This window comes from Alligator mississippiensis, chromosome 2 (genome assembly GCF_030867095.1).
Source record: "Alligator mississippiensis isolate rAllMis1 chromosome 2, rAllMis1, whole genome shotgun sequence".
NCBI lineage: Eukaryota > Metazoa > Chordata > Crocodylia > Alligatoridae > Alligator > Alligator mississippiensis.
The window spans coordinates 293,853,926-293,879,394 of record NC_081825.1 but is presented as its reverse complement, the minus strand read 5'-3'; the positions used below and the strand labels follow the sequence as shown (position 1 = coordinate 293,879,394).

The 25,469-nt window shown below is 47.1% G+C and overlaps 1 protein-coding gene across 1 annotated transcript in view; it reads right to left on the bottom strand.

Annotated features, from left to right (window-relative positions):
- Positions 1-17,173: 17,173 nt before the first annotated feature.
- Positions 17,174-25,469, bottom strand: part of PELI2 (pellino E3 ubiquitin protein ligase family member 2) — a 123,691-nt gene continuing 115,395 nt past the window's right edge. The window contains exon 6 of the mRNA XM_059723345.1: positions 17,174-23,636. Coding sequence (XP_059579328.1) covers positions 23,070-23,636 — 567 coding nt within the window. The 3' untranslated portion in view covers positions 17,174-23,069. The remainder of the gene's footprint in view (positions 23,637-25,469) is intronic.

The window sequence follows — 25,469 nt, the reverse complement described above, 5'->3', positions numbered from 1 at the left end:
ACAATAGACCTAACTCTGACAAACCCATGGGAACTCTGCCACAACGAGACGGCTATAACTCCATAAGCTCGTCTGGGTCTGATGTCCGTTTGTTCGACTCCACAGCCCTTACTTCCTCCCTCATTGCAATACACACACTCAGACCAGCCTCTCAATCTTCACCAAAGCCAAAGGGAAACCCCCCTTTCTCTGGCTTATTTTTATTTTTAGCATATTGGTTAGCACTGGACAGCATATGGATTGGAGCCCACTTCATGCCAGCCGAGGGCTTGCTGTAAGGTCACCTATCCTGGCATGGGACCTCGTTTTTCCTGCCACTTCCTGATGAATCACAACTCAGCAATGACAAGCGCATAGTAGGGATCGTGGTGAGAGCAAAGTGGGCTTGGCTATGGATGGAAAGGTTCAGCTCATCTGTCACAGTGGACAGGATGCCAGCTGGCTTCACTTGGATACTGGAGAGTTTTGCTTTTTGCCTTTGGATGCTTTGGGAGATTTTAAGTGCTTCTGGAAGACGTCATACTGGTTAGCTGTTCACAGCAGGGCAGTGGGTGCCGGCAGGGCAAGCTTCCCTACGCTGCTCCTACATTGGGGCAACTTTTCCATGGAAGCCCCTGAGTTAAACTAAGTAACTGAGAGTCCTGCTCCATTCACTGCTGTGCCATGAGTGCCAACACAGGTGCCAGTCAGTGCCTCTGATATCCCCATCATAGTCAATCTGCTGGAAGTCAGGCAGGGACCTCTAAGAAATCACCCCTGCATAGTGGTACGCAAGCTGGATTTGAGACTGCAGCCTCCATGCCAGTGTCCCAACTGGAAGGACTTCTCAATGTGTTGGGGATGCCAGCAGCCGAATTATACCATTGACGGCTCTACCAGGCCAGTTGTCTTTGATGCAGACAGTCTAACAGTTGCTACCCATGTTTGTCATCTTTCCGTGGCTATTCCATGCCGTTCTTGCACAATTCATTCGAATGCTGTGCAGTTAGTTATACCTCCGATAGCTCCCTCCACTCCCTGCCATGCATTTTGTTAAATACAATACTCTGCTCTTTAGGGAAATGCATTGATTTTAAGACCGTTACTTGTAAGCGCTGTTGACAACTGCAATCTGAATCAGGCAGCCAGGATAATAAGACAACAGAATCCACTCCACTGTCACTGTGGGCCGTGCAGCTCTTCCAAGTTACCGTATATGATGGGATAGCACCAGAGCTCTCGAAAAGTGCCATAAAGTACGCCCCATCATTCAGTAAGATGGGGATGGCTATCTGTTGCCCACCAGTGGTCCACAGAGAGTTGACTGTCTGCACCCTGCAATTCTCCCTGCCTCGCGCATGGCTTCTCTGAGTTTGTTCTTCATGCCAATGAACAGCTCGGGGTCTTTTAAGGAGTTGGCTATGAGGAGGAGAAGGGAGAAGTAACAGGATAGAAATACCTAGGGGGAGAAAGGAACAAGGGAGGTCTGCCAGTGTGTCCAAGGGAACAAGGGCAAAAAGGCAGCGGGGTCAGAACAGGGGAACTGAACTACAGGGAAATGCATGAGAAGGGGACCAAGAGGAAGAGAAGCACGTGCAGAAGAGACTGCAGCAGAAGAACTGGAAGAGGGGAGTCAAAGGAAAGAAGGCCGAGGAGCAGCTTACATGATCTGCTGGGGGCAAAGCATGTTGCACCCCTGCCAGGAACACACAGAGGAGCCCACGGGCATGAGCAATGGGGGCAGCGGCCGCAGTGAGCAGGTCTCTAGCACAGCATGAGCCGCACTATGCTGTAACTCATGCGCATCAATCACATCATGCACCGCCCTCCTAGAAGGTGCCTCAGTACCACAGCACACACAAGGCTGGTTGATACGGAAATGGTTGTGATCCTATGTCAGAGCAAATCAGTGCCCACTACACTAGTCTGATGCACTGCTAACCCTGTGGTACGGAGGTGCCGTCCAATGTGGAAACTATTGAATGCAATTCCTGGTATGCCAGGTCCACGCACCGTGCTGTTTTCAATAATGGTCAAATTCCACAAAGTTCAACGCTAGGTAAGGCCTGATCGCCACATGCATTCTCTACCTGTGTAGCTGCCAGCTGGGTTGTGACAAGGATTGCTGTGATACTTCCTCTTGGATCAACTGCATGGTCAGGACGGACTTACTCAAGCTTTCAAATGCAGCGTGTTCTTCTTCAGCCGGGTTGTGATTTTTTTTATTTTTAAATGATGCAATTACCACCAGTAAAACCCCTAGTGCTGGTATAGTCATATCTGAATGAAAGGGCTTTCTTGGTGCCATTTCTAGTATGGGGTATGAGACTCTGTTCTACGGCTAAAAACACACCTGCTGTTGATGGGCAGGCACAGAAAACAAGGACAATTATTTCTCTAGGCACCTGCTTTTTGTGAGCGAGGTCATTTGTCAGTGATCTAGGAAAGGATGCTGCAGCCTGCATATCTTCTGCCGCAGGGATACACCGCAGAGCTGTGGAGTGGGTCAGGGAAGTGCGCAGAGGACTGCAGGCCACATTACCCTTGGAGGGTCCATAAACCTGCCAGTCCAAGATACTTTCTCTCCATCAGGAAGCTGTGCCCTTCATGCTCCACTGGTATCCAGCAGTCAGGCCCAAACTGCAATAAGGCCTTTCTGGCAGGTGGCAGCACAAGAGGGGGGAACTGCTGGCTGTATGCACTAGGCCTGCGCACCCCAGAATAATGCAAGAACGCTTAGCAATTCCCCCACTGGTTTCTGCAGGCCCACTAGCTTGCACACTTACAAATACCGTGAATGCTAACAGCCAACTGCATCATTTTCCACACTATTTAAAAATGAGCATTTCACCCTTTGTCGGGAGACAGAAAATCTATTGCTGGTGGCAACACTGAGACACCCCAAAGACCTTACAGTCCATGCCGACACTTAAAATTAAGAAGATATGAGGAAGAAGATAAGCTCATAAGAGGTAGAGTGAACCAATCTGCTTACAGGAATGCACAGGTTATCAGTTAGCTCCCCTGGCCCTCAGTTTAGGTTTAAAGTGCAGTGGGACAAATGCCTATTCCAGCCATTAGGTATCTAAGGGCACATTGACACCATGTCCCCAGCCCACTCTCGAGTGTGTTCTGCTCACTTGCTGCCATTTGCACGTGCCAATCCTGGAAACATGGCTGTGCAGCTGATTTGGGGGTATCCCCAACAGCCATTTGCCAAGTCTGTCTTTCCAGCAGGCTTGAGAGCAGCTTCACCTCCATACCTCTGGGGTTGGTGTGCAGAAATGGAAGCAGGCAGGCAGGGCTGTGCATGACAGCCTGGGAGATACAGTCTAGACATGCCTCCAAGAGGGGAAAGGGATCTGGCTCCAAACCCAGGGAAGGATGAAAGAGTCTTTCCTTGGACTTCAAAGAGCTGGCAGGGCAGGAGGAGGTAACTTTAAAAGGCAGCAACAGTTTTCCTCAAGCAGGCACAGAAGAGGTCAATTGGAGACACCGAACGGTTTGACCTACACCTGGTCGTTCCTCTGGGTTTCTGCTACGTGGCTCAGCACGTCCATGTTCCCAGAACTTCAAAAGTGTGAAACACCAAGGCACGCGGTTCTGTCTTCTTCCCCTTTCGTTGGAATTGCTGCCTTCTGTCTTTCATTAGTAGGAATGGAGAGGAGCAAATAATTAACACTCAACTCTTTGAACAGGGGCTACGGCAAAAGCCGCCCTGAAGATGGGCTGAGAAACCTTCCCGTTCTGCATCACCCCGACTGGAGAGAGGTCAAGCTTCCCAAATGGAGACCTGGTGCTTTCCTCCCAGAGTTGAGATGTGGTTGATTTCTGCTGGAGGGCTTTGGGGAGCATAAAGCTGCACGGGGCCTCGGCGAGCTGGCAGCACAGGTTTGCTTTCTGACCGGCATTTGTAGGGAATTTTCTTTATTGCATAAACATGTGCTCCCATTGTACTTCCTTCCATGCCAGGTCCTTATCCTGCAGCACCAGCAGGCTATAGGGTTTTCCTTTTTGCCTTACACGGAGGAAACAAACACATGGAAACATCAGCTCATTGTTTGTCTCTCCACACCTGAGCAAAATGCCTCTTCGGTATCCCTGCTGTTTAAACTGGCTCCCGCATTTCCTTTGGGGGTCTTTAAATCAATCCAGAGAGAAAGAAACACATGTTAGCAGGAAGAAGTCTTCCTACGTCTGAAAACAAAGAACCGTCTACTCACCAGACACGCACATCCTCTCCCCAACCCAAGGCTGACCACACAAGAGCAGAGATTAGCACTTCTAAACCCGTTCTGCTTCCATAAGCGCTCATAGGAGAGATAGGTAGACTGGGATGAGGGGACGGGTAGTTTCTACACCAGATTCAAGTAGGCATTGATGCATCTCTGTGTTTTGATTGGAAACACTGTTTTGGTAGCTGTAGTGCTACCCTGTTGTTTGTAAGGTCGGCTGCATAATTACATCATGTTGCAGCTTATGCTGCATGGAAGCGTTTATTAGCTTGCACTGGAAGTGTAATCCTTTACAGTCGGGTCATGTAAAAGCACGGCTCTGGCACAGAAGCCAGTGAAGCAGCTGTCGGGAGCGGCCGAGAGCGTTTCTGGGGATGGTTAGGCTGCCTTTGGACGTGGAATACCAAAGAGATTTTTGCAATGGCAAATGTTCCCTTCAACCTTGCCAAAGCATTTTAAACAAAGGCGCTATACTGTTCTCCAGCGTCAGCCTCAGCCACTACACCCACGTCCCTGCTAGCTTAGGTTTACCAGAAAATACTGGAGTTTTATTTTAAAAAAACAAACAAACCCTCAAACCTCCCAAATTAGTTTTGGGGAAGTGTAAATCAGTTATATCTATTATCTCTCAGGTTGCAGGGAAAGGAGCCTGTTTTTCGTTCCCCTTTGTGCCACTTCTTTTATAACTGCTTGTTTAGGGCGTTCTGACAAGTTGCTGCTGCCTTGCGTGGCAATGCCGTGGTTTAGCAAGCAGTTTTGCATGTGCAGGGGAGGTGGCTGCTCCACTAGGGAGGTACCAGCCTCAGACTTGGTGACATGCATTCAAGTGCATGCTCTGCCCTGGCTTCCTATGTGGTGTCTTGGGCACATGACTTAGCATCCCCGTGCCTCAGTTCTTCCTCTGTAAAATGGGGAGAAGATTTTACTGCCTTGCTGCACAGGGCAATGGGAGGGCAAATGTTTTCCAGCTGTTGAGATGTTGTGGTAACGAAGGCCATGTTAGGACATGAGACAGATAGGGATGCAGCTGGCACATACTGGTTACCAGTTACCTGCACCTCTTACAGCAGGCATTATCAGGAACAATCATGTGTAGGCTCTTTCTTAGCAGAGATTGTCTGTTGAGGCATCACTCCTTCCATTCAAAATCATATAACTAGAGCAACTGTGTTTACAAAGCGGGAAAACATCTGTATTTTAACCACCTTCAGTGCAATCAGGGCTTAGAGATTTTGGAAATGGTTGGCCCCACTGTCTGCTTCCGAGTGTCATTTCAGCTCTCCTTTGCCAAAGGAACTAAAGAAGAACTATATCTATTACAGCCCCCACCAAGGCCTCAAAAGCCTGGTGGCAGGTCCCCTAAAATCATGACTGGCATTAGAATCATAGGAGTATTTTTAATACTATATTTTGGAGGTCTGGAGACAGAATCATGATTTCAAAGCCATTTCAAAATAATGTTTTGGGTTCCTTGATTCACCTTCTATTTCTAAGAGAATCTTGTGCTGCGTGCCACCTTGGGCTCTTGATGCTAAGGAGCTGGGGGAGAGAAGCCATCATGCCTATCCATGAAGAGGTCTATTGATAAAGATTATGAGCACCTGAATAGCTCTTACAGAGGAGAACAAATGAATCACAGAAACAACAGAAGCTTGGACGGGAGAGAGGAACCAGAGGTCATGTTTTCAGAAGAGAGAAGCCCTTTTTAGGCTGAGGAAGGTGGAGACTGGTATAGAGCAGACGCCAGACATGGGCTTGTCAATCCTGGCTTCTTCTTGACACCTTTAACTCAGGGGTGTCCAATTCATTTGTGGCAAGGCAGGTGTAGTGTGTAGCACAGTCCTGATCTGCCCAGGATAAGTGCTGGATGCACCGTTCAATCCCGGACCAGCCAGTGCGTGCACTGCATGGCCTGGGCCAGCCCAGCACATGCTCCTGTGGGTCAACTCTGAGACCTAGGAGCAGCACTGGAGGCCAGATGATGCAGCTCCGTGGGCTTTATCCGCCCCTAGGGCCCATCTTTGACACCCCTGCTCTAACTTAAGCCCAAAGAACACTGAAGAATCAGTAGACAAACGAGCCGGGGTATTTTGTTGTTTTGTTTAGATTGGGGTGTTTCTCGTGCTAATTAAAATAGAGGAAAATCTGTTTTTTGGAAACCTTACAAAGATTGTGCATACGTGGGATTGTGCAATCCTGCATCTATATGAAGGGGTGAACTGTAAACCCGGAGTGTCCACGGGCAGAACGGTGGGAGGAAGCGTGTTCAGGCAGCTGAAGTGTCCGTGGAAGGAACTCAGCGCCCATCTGGGGACAACTGGAACGTGAAGTCCCATTTCCATGAAGGGCTGATAAAGGAAGATTGTGCCCAGGAATCGTGCTAGAGATGCCAAGACCCAAGAAACGTAAAGCACACCAGCCTAAGAGGTCACCTGCAAACAGGTCCAGCACAGGGCACTCGCCTGGGGCTGCACCAGTTGGCAATACCTGTTAGTAGCAGCAGGTGCTGAATCCTGAGCTGGGCACAGCGTTCACTCAGATGTGCCAAGCATAGGTTCACATCAGCTGTTGGCTGGCTTGGCCTCCGTTTTGTTCTGTGCTTGTTGAATCACATCCTCTTTCTCCACTCTTGCATGGCCCACTTCCCTTGTGAAACACCTCCCTTTCTCCTCCTCATGCTGCCCTGTGCCCAAACATGCCTTTTGCCATTTCCTCTGAGCTTATGTAAGGAGTTACTAGGTGGTGTCTTGGGCACGTAATTTAGTATCCCCGTGCCTCAGTTCCTGAGTGGAAGGACAGGGTATGTACATGCCTATGCATGGGCCACACGTGTCTGCATTAGGCACAAGGCAGATCCAGTGTTTGTGAAATGGCTGTGGGGCAGCGAGGTGCAAGCAGCAGAACAGGAAGGAAATGACTTGCCCCGCTATGAAACTGTCCAAAAACTCACCGGTCAGTAAGAAGTTTAAGCAACTAAGCGGGTCGCTGCTGTGGGACTCCTCCTTCTTGGCCGACACTCAGTTCTCATCTCTTACAGACTGGCTCTGTCTCTAGAGAAATGCCCGGTGCCTGCCTAGGGCGCTCGAGATCAAGAGGAGCTCTATTCTTGACTTTGATGGGAGCAGAGTTAGGATTACTGTGAGCGCTCAGGAAAACTGCTGTTGGTGCTTCAAAGGCTCCTGGCACAGCGGCAGTGAGGGAAGCTGAAGAGCAGAGCTCAGTGAGCAAATTCTCGGTGGTTAACTACTGATCGGATGGATTCCACCTGTTTCTCCCACTTGCCTGCAAGCAGACTTTGCTGAAGCTGTTCATCGGGCAGTTTCCCTACGCAGTCCCATGCCACGGACTCTTTAGGCAGGGTCTCCTGTGATCATTTTGTGTTCAAAGCCTCCACAACGCAGTTCAGCTGTGCCTGGGCTCACAGCCCGCATGGCATCGTCTCCAGGCTGTCATCGGCTGACTGTGACTTTTGGAATGAGGGTCTCGGTGAGGATGCTCAAGCTTGCAAGTTCAAAATCCACACCACGTACACTGTCTTGAGCTGGGCTACACCTTACAAACACAGGGATGCTCTGTTCCCTGTAGCAGCTGGGCCACAGAGAGGCGTAAGTCCGGGGCTTCCCGATCACAGCAGGTGGCGTCTTCTGCTCAGATGACAAAGGCTTCATTCAGCTGGGAGAGGCAGAGGTCCCCATGCACTCCTCACCCCTGACAACACCCACCAAGGGACTTTGCCCCTTCCTAAATGCCATGGGGCTGAATCTGCTCATCAATTCATGCAACAGCATGAATCTGCTCCCCCCACTACCATCAAAGGGGTTCAGAGGGAGAGACTGCAGTTCCTTCTAGTTTCACGGGAGATGCAGGTTGGACAGTTGTAGGTCCAGGGGGAGAGAAAAAGAGAGAGAGAGAGAGAGAGAGAGAGAGAGAGAAAAATGAATCCATCACACCCCATCTACCTCCTCCATGAAAAGCCCTAAATATGGCACAGTGCTGGTCCCTACCACCTCATGCCTTCCTAAATAGTCAATCTGTCCCAAAAATGCAGGATTCATGGGTCTTAGCCTTCAAGTCAGCTCTATTGAGCTGGTCCACAGGAAACCTACTCTTTCCCACCTTGAATTCCTGGTATGAGTTCTTAGCTTCACTGATTCACAGTTCCTCTCCACACCCCTCTTAAGTACTGGCCCTAAAAGCACTAAATCCTTAGAAACCCTACATGATATCTAGGAGCAGAAAGCTAGGGGTATGTGCTAGGCCTGTGTGAATAGGGAAGTATTCAGTTCAGATTTGACTGAGTCAGAGGAGACAGCGATTTGATTTGGAGATTCAGATCACTGTCCTGAAATGATTCAGCGCAGATTTGGACAAATTCGGTGATTTGAATCACCCAGGGACAGGCAGGCACAGCCAAGCGGCTCCTCCGGCTGTGCCTGCCTCTGTCCAGGTGGCGGGAGCCACGGGAGAAGCCCCCATAGCTGCCCTGCTTGGCCCCATCCCCAGCCTAGTCCCAGCACTTAAAAAAAAAAAAAAGAAAGAAAGAAAGAAAGAAGCAGCCCCATACTCACCAGCTGCAGAAGCAGCAATTGGGGCCCCTGGGTGTTTGTGGTAGAGCTCCCCGCACAGCACAAAGCAGTGTGGGCAGCAGGGATCACCCTCTCTCCCCCCCGCTTGGCACCCGTGCAGCAGCTACCCAATGGCGTGGGTGCAGCGTGGGTCAGCAGGGCGTTGCGTGCTCTCTAGGAGCTGGGACAGCTGAGGCTGAGGGGTGCTGGGCTCCGGCTGACACCTGGAGCCACCCCAGCTCCCAGACAGTGCACGGCACCCTGCCAAGCCATGCAGCACCCGTGAGATGGGGCAGCTGCTGCGCGGGTGCCAGGCAGGGGGGGCAAGCCATATTGCCCGCCATTGCCCCGTGCTGCACAGGGGGGCTCTGCCACAAGCCCTCAGAGGCCCCAATCACCGCTGCCAGAGCAGGTGAGTGCAGGGCTTTTTTTTTTTTTTTAAGTGCTAGGATGCTGGGGCCAGGTGGGGGAGATCGGGGAGCAGGGGCAGTGTGGTGGGGCTCTGCCACATGGCCCCAGTGCCCCTGCTACACCCAGTGAGTGAGTGAGTGCAGGTACTTTTTATTTATTTATTTTTTTTAAGTACCAGGAGGCTGGGCCAGGTGGGGGACGGGGCTGGCAGTGCAGCCAGGGGGGCTTCTCTGGCTATGCCTGCCTCTGCCCTGGTGGGGGGAGCCACGGAGGCTATGCCCTGCTGCTGCTTGCCCAGCTGACTTGGGGGGGCTGGATGCAAGTGCAGCTCGCTCTGGGTGACAGCAGGGCATAGCCCCCGCTCCCAGCACTGCCATGCCGACATCAGTGCTGGGAGTGGGGGCTGTGCCCTGCTGCCACTTGCCCCCTTTCCCCTGGAGTGAGCTATGCCTGCATCCCACCCCCTGCCACCCTGGCAGCAGGGCAAAGCCTCTACTCCCAGCGCTGCTGCACCCGTATCCTGCACCACCCCCGGCCCCCTCCCCCAGTAATGCAGCCCCTGCTCCAGCTGGGCAGCTTGTCCCTGCTCCAATTCCTCCCTCATATCCCTTTGCTCCCCCAAAACAACAGACTTACCAGCTGGAGGCAGCTGTCAGCTGCCTGTTTAGTCTATGGCCAAATCTCCGAATCAAATGAATCTTTTCCGAAGCTTTTCTGAATCAATTCGGAGCTTTTACTTGGAATCCTAATTCGATTTGGATTCAGAGATTCAGTCCCTGAATCAGGTGAAATCTCCTCTGAATTGAATCAGCACCAAAGCTTTGCACAGCCCTAGTATGTGCTACTCACGGAGACACTCAAGGGAGCTTTCCCTCAGCCAGCAAGCTAGGGCAGGAGGCAGCACGGGGCAGTGCGGGGGTAGCTGTCAGACCCTGAAAGAGGTGGAAAGATGCAGTCAAGAGGCACAGAGCAATATAATACCGACGGTGAGACCTGGAAGGGCCTGAAAGCCTGAGAATCCTCCAGCTTTCCTCAGCCTGACAATGGCCCGCAGCAGGCGACAGGACTAGACGAGCAAACGCCCTGCTGGGAACTCAGTGGTGACACACGAGGGAAATGACATTTGCAGAATGATTAACCCTTTTAAATTTAGGCTGGCTGCTGTGCCAGGGAACACAATATCCGCCGGGCACACAAAGGCCACGTGCAGGACACCTAGAGTCACAGTGCTTGGAGCTGCCAGGCAGGAGCGTCTCCTCCTGGCTGGAGTATCTCAGGACTCTTCAGCTTTCTGCAGCTGGAGTGGCCTCAGCGGAGCTAAATCCTCAGGCAGGGCTGCCGGTATCCACATAACTGGAACAGGCAATGAAAGGGAGTCCCACGCTGGCTGCCAGCCCATACCACATGCCCCATGCCAGAGCTGCCCCTGCAGGAAACAGTCTAAATGCACCCTAAGCCTTGCAGGTGCTTTGGAGAATTTTACCTGAAATGATCACAATACTCTCTGTCTGAAAACATTTGAATCCATTATTACCTCTAGCACGGACTAAGTCATGTCAACACCGAGCTGGCCTCCTTAGCAGTCCATTGCTATGTGTAACTTTGTCTTGCCAATCATTTGCTTCTTAAATTCATTCTGGACACCTGGAAAAATACTGCAAAGAATTCAAAGTGCTGCTGCTCCAACCACCATTTCACAGAATCTGTGCCAGGTTTCTGTTTGATCTCTTTGTAGCATATTAAGTGCTTTGCATAATCTGATTAATAAAATTGATATGTGACTTGAAACAGTGAGAGGTCACTGGCACTTAGAGAAGGACCAGCATTACCACGCACGTTAATCACCAGAAAAAAGCCACTGTGACTTTGATCACGGACTTATTATTCTCAGACCAGGAGTTCTACCTAATAAATTCAGGGGTATGTCTTTGATGTAATCAAAGGGAAATCTGATTATATCTAACTTATGAGGTCTGGTTTATATTAAGGGACTGATATAGTCTGGGAAAATTCAATGCTTGTAGGATCTACCATGTACTGGCAACAGAGCATCATAGCTACCAGACCAGCAACTTGGTATGTTGTTAAGCCTAAATTTGGGTGGAAACACCTTGGGAGGGTGGCTCAACTCAGGCATGGCCAAGGGAAGAAGCCTGCCACAGAACCCGGGCCCTCAGGCCCTGGTGGACGTGGCAAGTGGCAGCAGGAGGGCGAGGGAGAGCTAATATAGCTCTGGTAGCCCTCTGGTTGCTTTGCCGATCCACATCGCTGCAGCCCTTTCTCTCTGGCTGCCAGTCCATGCCACGTGCCCCAGGCCCCATACTGGAGCTGCCACTGCAGCATGAGGCATGCAGGGACAGCAGCAACAGCTCTGGCACGGAGCACGCAATGGGGCCCCGAGCTCTAGGTCAGAGCTGGAGCTGCTGTCACTGCTGCCGCATGCTCCAAGTTGGAGACAGAGCTGCTGCCATTGCATCTTGGATCCAGTACACAAGGAGGCCTGAAGTCTGGATCAGTCCTGGGGCACAAGGTGAGTTTAACACCCTGGTTTGCCCAAATTAGGAAGAAACAGATTTTCTCCAATATCTCCTTAGGATTTGGAGAAGACTCCCAGATATATAACAAAGAAACCAAGGTTGTTGATGCCAGAGGCCATCTTGTGCTATGACCTTTGAAGGAATAATCTGCAAATCCAGAGTGGCCATGTCCTAAGAGGTCTGGGAAAAGTTGTGGGATAACTTGGAAGCCAGCACCAGCTGTGGTGGTTTGAGGCAGTAGGGCCGGGGAGCCCCATTTTCATGGACATTTCAATGACAAGAGAGGCTGTACCCAGAAAACCTTCAGAAAGGTCAAGGGAACAGACTAGCTTTTGGAGTAATTAGACTCTGTTCCAAGTGCCATTGTTAACACAGTCTCTAATGTGTTTGGCTTGTTGCTCCTCCTACACCACAGCTCTCCCTACTTCCTTCCAAGGACATCCCCTTTCCCAACCTTATTCGTCTTTAAGGACCCTTTATGACAGGACAACCCCGTATGACAGAGCTGCTGACTCTTGCCTCTGTGGCACCCACAACAGCAGCCTTCATCACTCACTCGTCCCGTGTGCTCTCAAATACCTTTGCCCTTTCTCCCGTGCTGCTCTTACGTTACATGTAACAATACACAAAGCCAAACCAGGTGGGTTCTCCAGCAGCCCTTTGGGCTAGCATAGTTGAAGCACACTTGTTTCTACAGTCAAGTGCACAAATGAATGATGTGGTTGGCAGTTTATCTGGCTGCCTATGGCTCCCCAGTCCAAATAGCCACATACTCATTTACATTTGGGTCAACTGGTGGGACAGCCTTTGCTATCAATTCAGAACAAGGCTCCGACTTACATCTCTGGAGCCATGGCAAAGCCATGCACTGAATGCCACAACAGCTGAGAACATAGCTTACAAGCCATAATGCATTGTGCGTACCCTTCCTTTAGTAACTAGAAGGTTATATATTCGGAGTCTTCAAGCTCCCATGAACATCTCTAGTTCCTCGCCAGTGTCCGTGCACCCTAATTAAGCTTTTGGCAATAACCCTAGCTAAGCATGCTTTCTTGGGAGCAAGTGCACCAGCAGTGTCTGCAGAGGTCAGGCTGGGGGAGTCATCATGGAATCACATAGCTGGCACCTTCCATGGTTCTGGACCTTGTTAAAGAAGAGAATCCCAATACATCAATTAGGTGGCTTTGCCTTGAATTGGGGGAAAAAAAGAAAGTTGAAGCATGAACAAATATGGGAAATTTTAACAAACCAAGAAGTTCTGAAAAAACAACCTCAGTTCAGAAACCTGGAACCAAAAGTGACATCAGGTTGAAATGCACGTTGAACACAGAATACTTTAGATGCCCTCAAAACTGGGCATCTCCCCACAGAAATTTTATTTCAATTCTGTATCTCATCAGAGAGAGAAAGTGTTGGAAAGCTTCCCCAATAACAGGATTAGGACACCCGGGTGGGTTAAAGGACACAGGTCTGTCACCAGGCCCTGAAAATGCTGCATTTCCAAGCTTGCTGTAAAATACTAATTGTAGGCATCACTGGAGTAGCGATTAAAACAAGTACTGCTCAATGCCTGTACAACTCATAAAAGACTTTGCTAAGAGTATTGACCAAAGAGGGCCTCACCAAAGGCTGACTGCCAGCACCAGGGTGCCTGTGACAGACAGCAATGTTAAAGTTGAGCATTAAGGTTTATAAGGGCAGTGACAAAGGGACTATGACATAACTGAGGAGCGGAGGAATTTGGTAGAGCTGCTGATGTTTGTTATGAGGATGCCTGATGTGAACAGAACCACTCGATCAATGTATAAGGAGGACTGGAAATGTTGGGAACTTTGCATTAAGCTTAATGGATGCACGTCTGTGCCATACCACAGGCACTCAGAACTGACTCTCTGGACAAGCGCATTAGGGAGTTGGTGCTTTGCAGCTAATAAACCTGGCTGAGCTTCTGCTGCTGAACCAAGCCCTGTGGTCAATTCTGTGCATAACATCAAGGTCTTGAGGGAGACACACACTGCATGCACGAGCACCAGCACCGGACAGCACATTCATACACCAAGAATGATGCTGACTGGGAGAAAATGTGGAGGGACCACACTGCCACTTAGTAGCATCCTCTAAGCACAGGCTCTGGACTACAGAGTTTTGCCTGATCAGAACAAAGGCAGAGGGTGGGCGGCGGGGGACACGCAACATCTGGCCTGCACATGCCTGGGGATGGAAGTACAGGAGCGACTGCCTATAAACTGCAAGCCTTGCCCCATGGAGGCTCCTGGCTGTCTGGAGCCCTTCAGCTCCATGTACTCACAAACCCCAGATGCTACTAATTGGTGATCAGAGACCCACCCCCTGCCTCCCTTTGAATGCAACTTGCTATGCACATTATAATGAGCTTCCTAAAGCAAGGAGGGCAGGACCAGCACTCATACTACCCCCCCAGCCAATGGGATTACTGAGCACAAAACACTGCCTCCCCGCCCCGGTCTGGCCCAGGCTACCCTGCAGGACACTAGCCCTCCACCATGTTTGTGTAAAAACTTGCTAGAAAGGCAGCAGAGCTGTTTTGCTACCCGCCACTACCCATCCCACGTGAGCACCCCATGCCTCCTTTACTTCTTATGCCCCACACTTCCCTTTCACTCCATACCAGCATCCACTGTAGGACAAGGGACAGACATTAAAAAGCCTGAGCCTGAATTGATTCAATTTTTGCAGGTTAGTCTAACCTGGCTAGGCTGAATCAGTTTGTAACTGTACAGACATCCCAGAAATGCAGGTACATGTCTTCAGTGGCTCAGGCTAGAAGCCGGGGAGCGCTAGAGCAGCCTTCCCTTCCCTTCCACATTGCTGAGCTGAGGAGGGCGTGGCCAGGCCCTGGCAGGATGCTCCAATTAGGGAGGGGTCTGTTTCCCCCTCTGACCAGACCAGCAGGAAATTGATAACACAATGTTTACTACCCCTACCTCAGTGTTTATCAGCCCATTAAGAAAACTTACACCTATAACACAACGCATATCCTTGGCATTAGCTGTCAGGGTAGAACTGGAGTTCGTGCGTATCCAGGCACATGCATCACCCATATGGCTGCCCTAATACTGTCACAACGAAAAAAAACTGCAGTCATGACAGGCCTGCCTTCCTTCTGCCATTGGGCTTCCTCATCTGGCACCCACTTTCAGTAGGAGTTTTGGGTGGGCTGGGAATGCAGGATCAAGCTACCCATCTCATGCTCAGCTCCAGAAAGCTGTTCCTAATGTGGCTTTAAAACAGTTTGCATAAAAGGGGTGGAGGGCTTCAGCCTTTATTATGAGCCTGATCTGGGAAAACCACGTGAACTGCAGAGATCTCGGTTCCTGTGGCTCTCGAGCAGTAGAACAGCGCCAAAGTATTTCTGAGCAGCCAAATCAGCTTTTCTCCAGCTCACAGCTCTCTTGGGTGTGCCAGTATTTAATTTAATGTGCTTTACCTTTCACCTCTTGAGCAAGGCATGGATACAATGCTGGGACATCACCTTGGAAGGAAGCAACACCTATTTACACAGCAATACCAGAGGGCTTGCTAAGTAACTGTGTATCAAAGTGCTTTGGAAAGTGTGCATACACCAAAAAATAACTTCATTTCTCCTCAAGGAAGTCGCCAATCAAGCAAAAATTTGCAGCTCTAAAAATCACAGGGGAGGAAGGAATAGTCTAGGACAGGAAGCGAACAATAGCCTATCCAATTAAAGATGTTATGTGGGAAGCAGGGGAAAGAGCAGGAAGACAGGCTGTAAATGCCAGAGGATGTACCTAAGAGTATCCTTATTCCTCTAAATGAATTGAAGGCCTTCAGCACTTATCATCATACAACCATTCACAAACCCCCATGGATTTTCAAACAAGCCCTTTTCCCATCTACGTTTTCCCATAGTGTGCTTAAGCCAGAAGACCATTTAAGGACAAACGATATGAATTGGAGAATTGTTTCTGCATAGGCCATTGCAGAGGATAAAAGGCAGTCTCTTTCCATGCATCTTTTTTAATTAAAGCTGGAGACTTGTTTGCAAAACTTTGTACAAAAGTAAGTACCGTTTTGCTCCTTACACCAGGCTCCTCCCTCCTGCTGCAACTAGGATGAAGGCAACTGTTTTACACTAAGTGAATCAGAAGTATAAAATATTCCCCATTTGAACCAGCATATTTTACATTCTTTAATTTAAAAACAGCTGAAGTGGTGCCTGAATAGCAGGAGCTATAGAACAAGGACCCAACTCAATGCCACCTGGGAAGACTTTCAGTATGTAGCAAGAGTCCCACAGTTCCAAGTGTGAGCAAGTTTGGCTGGGGATGTGGGGGGGTCTTTCCTTTCCTTGCTCCCAACTTCAACTCTACTTTCCTCTGTCACCAACACCCACCCCAACAGATTTGAAAAAAATATTCTTCCTCAGCCAGTTCAGGCCTGCAGACAAGCAGACTGATCAGACCTGGGCCCAGAAGACCTATACCAGAAGGTCTTTCTCATCTACTGCCTCCATTTCACAGTGTTAAGGCAAAACCGTGTTAAGATTTGCATGGTACAATGCAGCTTGGATGGCTATCCTTGAATGCTGCAATATTCGTTCCATTTTTAATGTTCTTTACAGACAATTTCCAACTCAAGAAGCATCACTATTTGGGATAGCCATTAAGCAATATACTTGAGCTCAAGTCTATGTTTAAATTCTAATGATGGGAACAGGTTTTAAGCATGTGAGACAAAGCAAACATGAGTTTTGTTCTATATAATAAGGGACCCCAAAGTTTCCAAAGGCCGCTATCCTGCTATATCTCTCCTTTTATATATAACTAAGTGCAAGAGTGGGGCAGTATGCACTTACCTGGGGTTACTTGCATGCTGTAAGTGTTAACAAGAGTGGGGTTTACAGTAGAAAAATCAAGGATCAAGTCAGGAAAGGTTGTGAATAAGAATTTCTGGAAGAAAGTAGATTTCAAAGAAAGGTCTCAAAGGAAAGAGCACACAAAAAGCACCTGCCTATAGGCAACTAGTTAAAAAAAAAAAGTTTAACTAGTTTAAGGTTTGTTGCTGAAAAAGTGATTTTTCCCCATGGGCAATAAATAGTGTTAACCTTTTAGGGTATAGACACAGTTACTTATTAATAGATAATTCAGACTTCTTATTTTGCCAAGGGGCCAGATTCCCTGCAAAAAAAAAAAAAAATTAAATACTTCTCGATTAAATAGACATCTGGCAGGGAACAACATACTGAAACATGTAGGGAAAAAACAAAAGACATTTTCTGTTTGATCAAAAAGCAAACCTCTTTCAGCTCATTTAAAATATGAGGCTTACAGATTCAGGGTCTGCATAAAAAAGGTGTGTGGGGGGGAGGACAAAGGGAGAAAAATGCAAACAAAACACATTAAAGTACTACTACAGAAATTCATTTTAAAAAAAGTCACAAAGCATATTATTCCTGGAAATTGCTTTTATTTACCAATGATGTTAACACCGTAAGAAGGCAGTCAGCATTGAAAGCATGAGCAGCATTCAATGGAAAACAGGGGGAAAAGGAATTAACTGAAATTTCAGAGCACTCAACACTTGAATACATCCCACTACCCTGATGCACCAAGTTCTCAGATAGGGATTTTTTAAAGTGTCAACGATAGTATTTTAATTGACAGCCTGAAAGGGAAAAAAAAAAAATTAAAAAGGAGTCAGAGGCAATACCGAGATAACATTTTAATATTTTTGAACATTTCCTGTCAAATGGCTTGTACTTCCACAGGTACAACAGTGAAGAGATCATTTTTTAATCCATTTCACATGGTGTATAAAAGACTGATTTTACAAATATACCCAGAAAATTGAACAACCGGCAACACTGTGTAAGGTAAACATAGCCACTTCCCCATGCTACAGGGCCTGCTGCTTGAGTGAGGCTTTTCCTAGAGCTGTTTAACAAGGAGGTGGATAGCCTTACATAGACTTTCTCTTAGCAATGCATTTGATAGAGGTGGAAAACAATGCTTATATTAATCTATCAGTTGCCCATAGTACAAACTCAAGGAACCCCAGGTACCTGAAGCTTAACATCCCAACTGGAAAATATAAATAAGCCCCATTAAAAGATTGAAGAGCCACTGCTTTCTTCACAGTAACTTCTGTTTGGTTGTCTCAGCAATTTCTACTTTTGCTCTGCTGCTAGCAAACACATGTGTTCATTTTCCTTCCGCTAAGGCTGAAGGTGAAATTATCCTTCCGCTACTTCTCAGGCAGGAACAAGGGGCCAGATTCGGTGGTTCATGCAAGACCAAGATGTCAGCTGAAGTTACCAGGAGTTTAGTTTGCATCAAGAACCCGATAGATCAGGGTTATCCATTACTTTTCCTAATACCAGCTTTGGAGAATCTTTAAAATGGGAAGTATAATACATGGGAATTAGAGATGACCTGGAAAAAAGTCTGTGCCTCCTGTTTGCCTCTTCATGAAGACTGAAGTTCGGCTGGCAGGGTTGTTTTCTAGAAACCTATTCCCTGCTCTTTTTCTGACACGAGCTGCGCCAGTCTCTCTCCCCTCTAACTCTATTTATCGAAGCGAGCTGGTGCCAGGCAAGATGAAGAGCCTTGTGGCTGGACAGGGCTTGATGGAAACTGCAGCAGCCACCACCTGAACAGATGTTCATCTAAGGGGCCAGAGCTCAAGTCTAAGACAGCAAACAAGACTGAAAGCTGAGCAACAGAGAGACAGCGGAAAGCACCTTCCGCCAGAATATTTCGAACGACTGGGTGCTGTTAGCATCCATTTGAGTTAAGAGGTTCAACTGAACTCCTTTTCTCAAGCTGTTTAGGTTCTCACACCTCTAATTGAAGGGCGGAGGTGTTGGGTTTCTACACTACATCTGAGACCAGGAGCCACCAGCAACATCAAGGAAGACCAGATCTAACATTTCTCTCCATCCTTTATACCAGACAATAAATAATGGATGCATCTTATGCTGAGTGCACATCTGCAGTTCACCTTTAATGAAAAAGGAAAGAGCAGGGCACATCAGGTTTGTTACTAAGCTGAAATGCACATTGATGCCTTCCATTAGCACTGACGAGGGCCAGCTGATGCACTCTAATAGCTGATCTTCTGCGCTAGACTTGATTAATGCCATGGCTATCAAGAAGGGGGAAAAGAGTGGATTACTTTTTAGGGCTCTCTTTTGAGGAACTGTCCATTCCCAATGGTACCCTTTAAGCACTTGAACTGTGGGCAAGGAATTAGCTTATCAAATGCTCTAACAGCCCTGGCCAGAGAGCTATCAAAGTTCAAATACTGCAATTTATGTTTTGGCTACTCTGATTGGGGGGGCATGCGTGAAAAAAAACGTTACACACACACAAACACAACACAGTCTCTCAAAAACAGAGACTGCACCCTGGCCAGACCCTGACCCAGGTGCCTCATATTCCAGACCCAGGAATGAGGAGTACCAAAATATTATTTTGTTCAAAACAGCAATAAGCCTCTGTGGGTCTTGTTGCTAAAAAGGATTCTTTTAATTTCCAACTATATTGGGACAATCAACTCTAAAAGATGCATGACAAAAAAAAAATTCAACTCAGCTACAATCATGGCTTGTTTTTGCATCAGAATTGGTTTGCTGCTCCTAATAGAGCCAGTCTGTTGTCCATGGCTTTCTCCTCCTTTTCCCACTTCCCTCCCCACCATCCCACAGAAAAAAAAAGAAAAAAAAGGAAAGGATTTGTTCTCTAACTATCTACGCCAGGCTACTCTGAGGCACAAAATGACCATTCTTCACAATTAAAAATAGTCACGATTAATATGCATTACTCTACCCAAAAATTGCTTAATTTGGACCAAAATTCAAGAAAAATAAGCTTAATTCTGCGCTCCGAGTGTTGACTTTAGCACTCTTTCCAAAAAGCTGCTTAAAAAGAGGAGAATGTTAGAACTCCAGCTTGCACAAGCTGACAAGCAGAGATTTAAGGGGGAAAAAAAGACAGACAGACTAGATAAATACTTTTGAGTTAGCTGTGCTTCAAATAGCTCTAACTTGTACTCATGTGGAGCTGACAATAACTGGTAAAAAAAAAAAGTGCTACTTATGCAATATGTTATTGCTGACTTAAAAAAAAAAAAGATTTGCAAAGCTCAGACGCAAATTCAATGGGACGGTCATTTAGATCAGGAAATAAAAGCATTTTTTTTTTCTGCCTGCAGATGTATTTTCTGCAAGTTCCTTTTTTATGTAGTGGGGGCTGGCTGGCAGGTTTACCCATCCCTGCGACAGGAGACTAACACCAAACAAATCTCATTAATCCAGAAAGAAATGGATTTTCCTCAAAGCCATTTAACTCCACACGAATGCAGGTGTGGGAAGACACTCTTGAACTCCAACCACTAGTCAGGGAGGGATTTCTTGGAGTCAAATGAACTTGTGTAAATTGGTTTCCCAGCCAAATAGGACACTGCTTCTCTTCTCGCAGCAGTTTTTCTTGTGTTAATTCAAGCCTGTGGACAATAAGAACGGAGGGACCGTAAGGTCCCAGCTGGGACACGGTCTTTAAAAGGGATACCGCAAAGTTAGTCATTTCAGCATCGTTCACACCCTAGCAAGGTGGGTGAGCCAATACTGCAGGTCAGAAGAGTAACGCGTTAAAACCACTTTGCACAAGTCTGTCAGCGCAAGGAAGCAGGGGGGGAGAAGAAGATCAGTTCCCCCATCTGGGTTATAATGACAAAGAAGAACATAAAACGATTCGGTTTGGAGGTGCTATGGAATGGTACAACTGCAGATAATTTAATCCTGGCAGGGAAACGATGCATGCAATTCTTGAGCAGACAAGCCTAACAGAAGGGTTACCATCTTGGTGTACTGTTGGCTTAGGAGTGCAAAGATTTTTTTTTTGAGGGGGGAGGGAAACCACCTACCAACAAACTCTAAGGCTCTGACTATCTGTGTTTCTCTCTACTGACAATTATTAGGTCTTGTGACATGGCGACAAGAATACAAGTTTTTACCTGAAAGTGTGATTTCATTTGTGAAGTCTTGTGACAAAAAGATCCATCGGTAACGAAGTCCAGTATGAACAAGGTGGAACTGGCTTCCACAGATGAGGTATATGCTTAGTAGAAAGGATGCATATGGGACCTGAGGAAATTATGCTGAAGACAGATTAGGGAAGAGGCACCCTCTTACAGTTATGCCAGAAATGAAAGCAATTGTTTTTTCCCCCGTCTGGTTGAGTTGCCCTTCTTGGTGGAACGTTAGCCACAAGGCTGCCTTGTGGAAGTAAGGACTCCGAATACAGAATCACAAGATGATCTCAGAGAAAAGGCACTAGGAAGAGGCGTCGAGTTCGAGGCGAACAAGATTTGCCCTATTTCCAATCACTGAGTGGGACGAGCGAACCGGACCATTTGGGATTTGTACTGCAGAATAAACAGAAAGTTGTACAGCAAAAAAGAAGGATGTTGAAAAACAAAGCAAAAAAAAATAATAGAAAAAGTAAAGCTATTTTCAAATTATTAAAATGCTGAATTTTATACAGCAAAATTATATTAAACAGCAGCAGACAAGTTATGTCCTGTCTCCATAGGTGAAGGACATTTAAAATGTTTAAAAGGTTAACTATAAAACAATTTTACAACCGAAATATGAACAGGCCAATTCAAGTATATATATACACAATATATTAAAATCATATAAATTATATATTTATACAAAGGGCACAAATATAGCAAAAAAAAAGCTGCAATCGGTTTAACAGAACTGAGTTGTGAGTAATCAAAGTCACTTCAGACATGTGATGATTTTCTCCCAAAGTCTTTTTCAACCTGGATAGATTGATACCTCAGATACTAAGAGTACAGAGAGCAAGGATCAAAGAAATATTATTCTAAATGAAATAACGCTGACAGAATGGGATGGTAGATCTCATATGAAATTCTGATTTAATTATTTCCACAGTAAACATTTATTTGCTCTCTTAAAAAAAATTAGAAATTTCAAATCATCTACTGCAGATGTACCACTCTGATGTGTGTATTTAATGATTACATTTGAATTTTGTTTGATTTACAAACAATTATTGGGGGGGAGGAGACCAGCACTTCTCAGGCTGCAAGGAATGGTGACAGGTGGCAGTAAGTCAAAAAAGGAATAAAAATTGCAGTTAGAGTAGGAAGGATGCTCTCCTTACAGCACTGTGGCTAGTAAGTGAGCTTAAAAAATAGTAGCTTATCCTCAACTAGACTTTTGTATTTAAAAAGACAGCAGTATGTGGCCCCAGGCCAGTGAAGCACTTAATGCCAGTAGTTCCACTGAAGTCAATAGGGCTATTTAAGTTTAAATTTAAGCACATGCCAAGTGCTTTGCTAGATTCAGGTCTATGTGCATACATTCTGTATAACAGTACCTCAACTTTCTTTCTATTAACTGCAGTGCTACCCCTTCATGAATACAGTTTTAAAGGGTTGCTACATCTTCATTAACCCAATTGTTCCAGGCATGCAAGTAAGCAGCAAGGGGAAAACTACACCAAGCAGAAAGAAAGCAAAGGCAGGGCTACAAGTATACAGAAATTCTTGTAAAAGGCTTAAACAACAGCATGTAAAAGTAATTCAGTTGCACCAGATGCAGGTTAAAAAAGATCAACTGTATACCACGAATACTGGTTATCCACTATATTGAAAGGAAATCAAAGCAAACAGGAATTCCCCAGTTTCAAGTAATCCTCAATCCTTTTTGGTGAGCTGTATTTTATCCTAGCAGGTAACTTTAACAGCTTTATATATGCAACAATTTTTGCAGCTAATCTTTCATGTCTCAACCCAAATTGACAGTTGTGTCTTGTGAACATTCACCTGCAGCTGTCCGTGCATTCTGCGTTGGCTCCTTGAGAAACTATTCAAGTTAACAACATTGCAAATGAAAGACAAATTACAATCTGCATGTTCTTTCTTGATTTGAAAAATAGGTTTTAAAGGCTTGTCAAAGTTTAGATGAAAAAACCCTTCCATTAAAAAATCCAAGGATTAAAAAAATCATTAAGACATCTTTTTCTCTGATCAAGGGTGCTAATAAAAAGATTACAAATATACTACAATTTAACCGAGACAACTTCAATGAATATGCCGCTGTTGAGCATGCAACACCACTGATATCTGCCAGGTTCCAGGTATCAATGTCTCCCCGTGTTAACCCCACCCTTCAACATCCCCCCTGACAGCCCTCCCCCCATTACCCGATTAATAACATTATAAAAATGTAAAATCTAGAGTTAGTGGCAAAATCTTCACAGTAAATTGTTAACAAAGAAAATGTTATTGTGGTCATCTGCAAAATGGTATCAGTCAACTGGACCCTGGAAAATTAGCTTGACGCAGTTGTGCTCCCCAGACAGCTGTGCTGCACAGAAAGGGCAAGCGGCATGAAATGCATGAGTACCGTGAGGCAGTGGGATCTGAGACCAGTATTTTGCCGACTTCTCAGAACACACATGTCCACAAGGGGTGAAAGCATGAGTTGGAGGACCGGCATCCACGTAAAACCCTGCCTCGCAACCAAGCCAGAGAGGCACGTAGGGCCCAACGGTTCTGCACATGGGACACTCCCGCTCATTGGCTTCTGTGTCACTGCGATGTCCCCAGTTATGATACCCGTGCACGTGGCCACAGCTGAGGTAAGCCCAAGGCTGCTTCTCTTCTACTACATCTTTGCGGTTAATGCTGGGAAACGCTAAAGTGTTCAGCCCAACGGGGCACTGTGGCCTGGCAGCATTTATCTCCTGTCGCAGGGCTTCGATGTGTTTCTGAGTCGGTGTGTGAAAGAGGCCATCTGCCGTTCTCCACAGAAGGGTGGCTCCGCACAGGTCAATGAGAGAGCCGTCTTGTAGGACGTTGGTCTCGTTTTCTACCTGGTGACAGAACATAGGCAGCAGTTAGGTCCAAGATGCATCTTTTACAGAATATAACAAGGTGGGTGAAGGACTCCTTTTCCTCAACAGTGCCCTTCCCTACTAGGCTGCTCTCTGCCTTCATCTCTCAGCATCCATCAGCCATCTCGCCTTATAAGCCCTTTGGAGCAGACAGTCTTTTGGCTCCATGCTTGTCCACGTGGACCTGGTCCATGATTTGAGCTCCTAAGCGCTATGGGCACCTACACACGTGCTGGATGTCTGTTCTGATGCATGCCAATTAGCACACATTGAAGCAGACTTGATTAATAGATTCATAGACTGAGGCTGGAAGGGACCTTGGAAGATCATTGGCTCCAGCCCCCTGCACCAAGCAGGAAAGACAACTGGGGTGAGGTGACCCCAGCAAGGTGATCATCCAGTCTCCTCTTGGAGATTTCCAGGGTAGGTGATTGCACCACCTATAATAGAGTCTGTTGGAGCATGTTACTTAACTGAGTCCGCTGGAGCATGGCAATTAGCACACTCCTGCAGTCTCCGTGTCACATGTATTCAGCATCCCCATGCTTCAAAAAGCCAGCAGGGGCACTTTAAAGCAAGTTGAACTAGCTTTAGTTCAGAGTGGTCATAGGGGCGCTTGAAGTGCGGGACGCTGAATAGACGTGATGGTCTTTAATTAGAGTAGCTCTCAGAGCTGCTCTAATTAAAGCACCCCCTCCACCCTGGAACATGTGTAAAGATGCCCTATGGTAACAAATAATGATAGTTTGTCTCCTGTAACTTTTTGAAAAAGCTCCCAGAGTACTTGCAGACTAATTTTGAAAGGTGATCCCCATTCTCTTCTCCTTCTACCCCTTTGATGAGTCACTCTCTCTCCTTTATCTTCCTAGCCCTCCTGATCCTCTTTATGGCTCCCTGTTCCACATAAGGCTGGCCCTAATCAGGTTTAGAGAGCTGCCACCCAGTCATTCAGGGTGCCTGCCAGTTTGATCACTCCTTTCAAGTTTTCGGTTGCATTTCTTCCGTTGTACAGGTGGGCAAGTGGCAGATAACAAAACAGATGCCAGTCTTTCCCAATTCACTCCACCTACTCTGACATGCTTCCTTGCACTGTAGCAAGCAGAAGATCTTTATAGAGAAAAGCACAAAAGTCCAGAAGTGCACCATGCCCATAGAGCAGTAGTCTCCAACCTTTTTAAGTAGGAGATCACCTTTGGCATTTAAGAGCAACCCAAGATCTACTGTGACCTGCCCCACACTGCCAAGTCTGTGGGGAGGGAAGGGGCGGCAGATCAAGGCAGAAAAAATTATTTGGGGGCGCACCTCCCCAGCAGGTAAGTCCCACTGGCTGGGGCCCCACTCAACTTACCCTTGCTCCTGCCTCTGTGGCACTGTCTTTCATCATAGGGCCTTGATCTAGCCCCCGCCCCTTCCCTCCCCCATGGACTGAATGGCTGGGCTGGGGCGTGCACATGCATGCACGCGGGCACTCAGCCCCACACCCCAGCCTTGGATCAACTCCAAGAGGCTCTGAGATCTACCGCCAGAGGCTCCAAGATCTCAGAGCCTCTTGGCTCTGAGAATACTGTTCCATGGATACTGTTCCATGGATAGGGACCTTGACTAGCAGCTGGAGATAACTTTCCTATATCAAGATCAGGCCCCTGTTTATCAGAGGCCAGGGTTTCATCAGCAAAATCCCAGTGTGGTCATCATTCTTGAACCCAGATCTTCTGTGCAGGCACAAGCAGTACCATTTCCAAGCCACCAAGCCCAAGGATTTCCTTACATTTCTAATCTAACACCAGTACTAGATGCTGAGAGTGTGGAGTG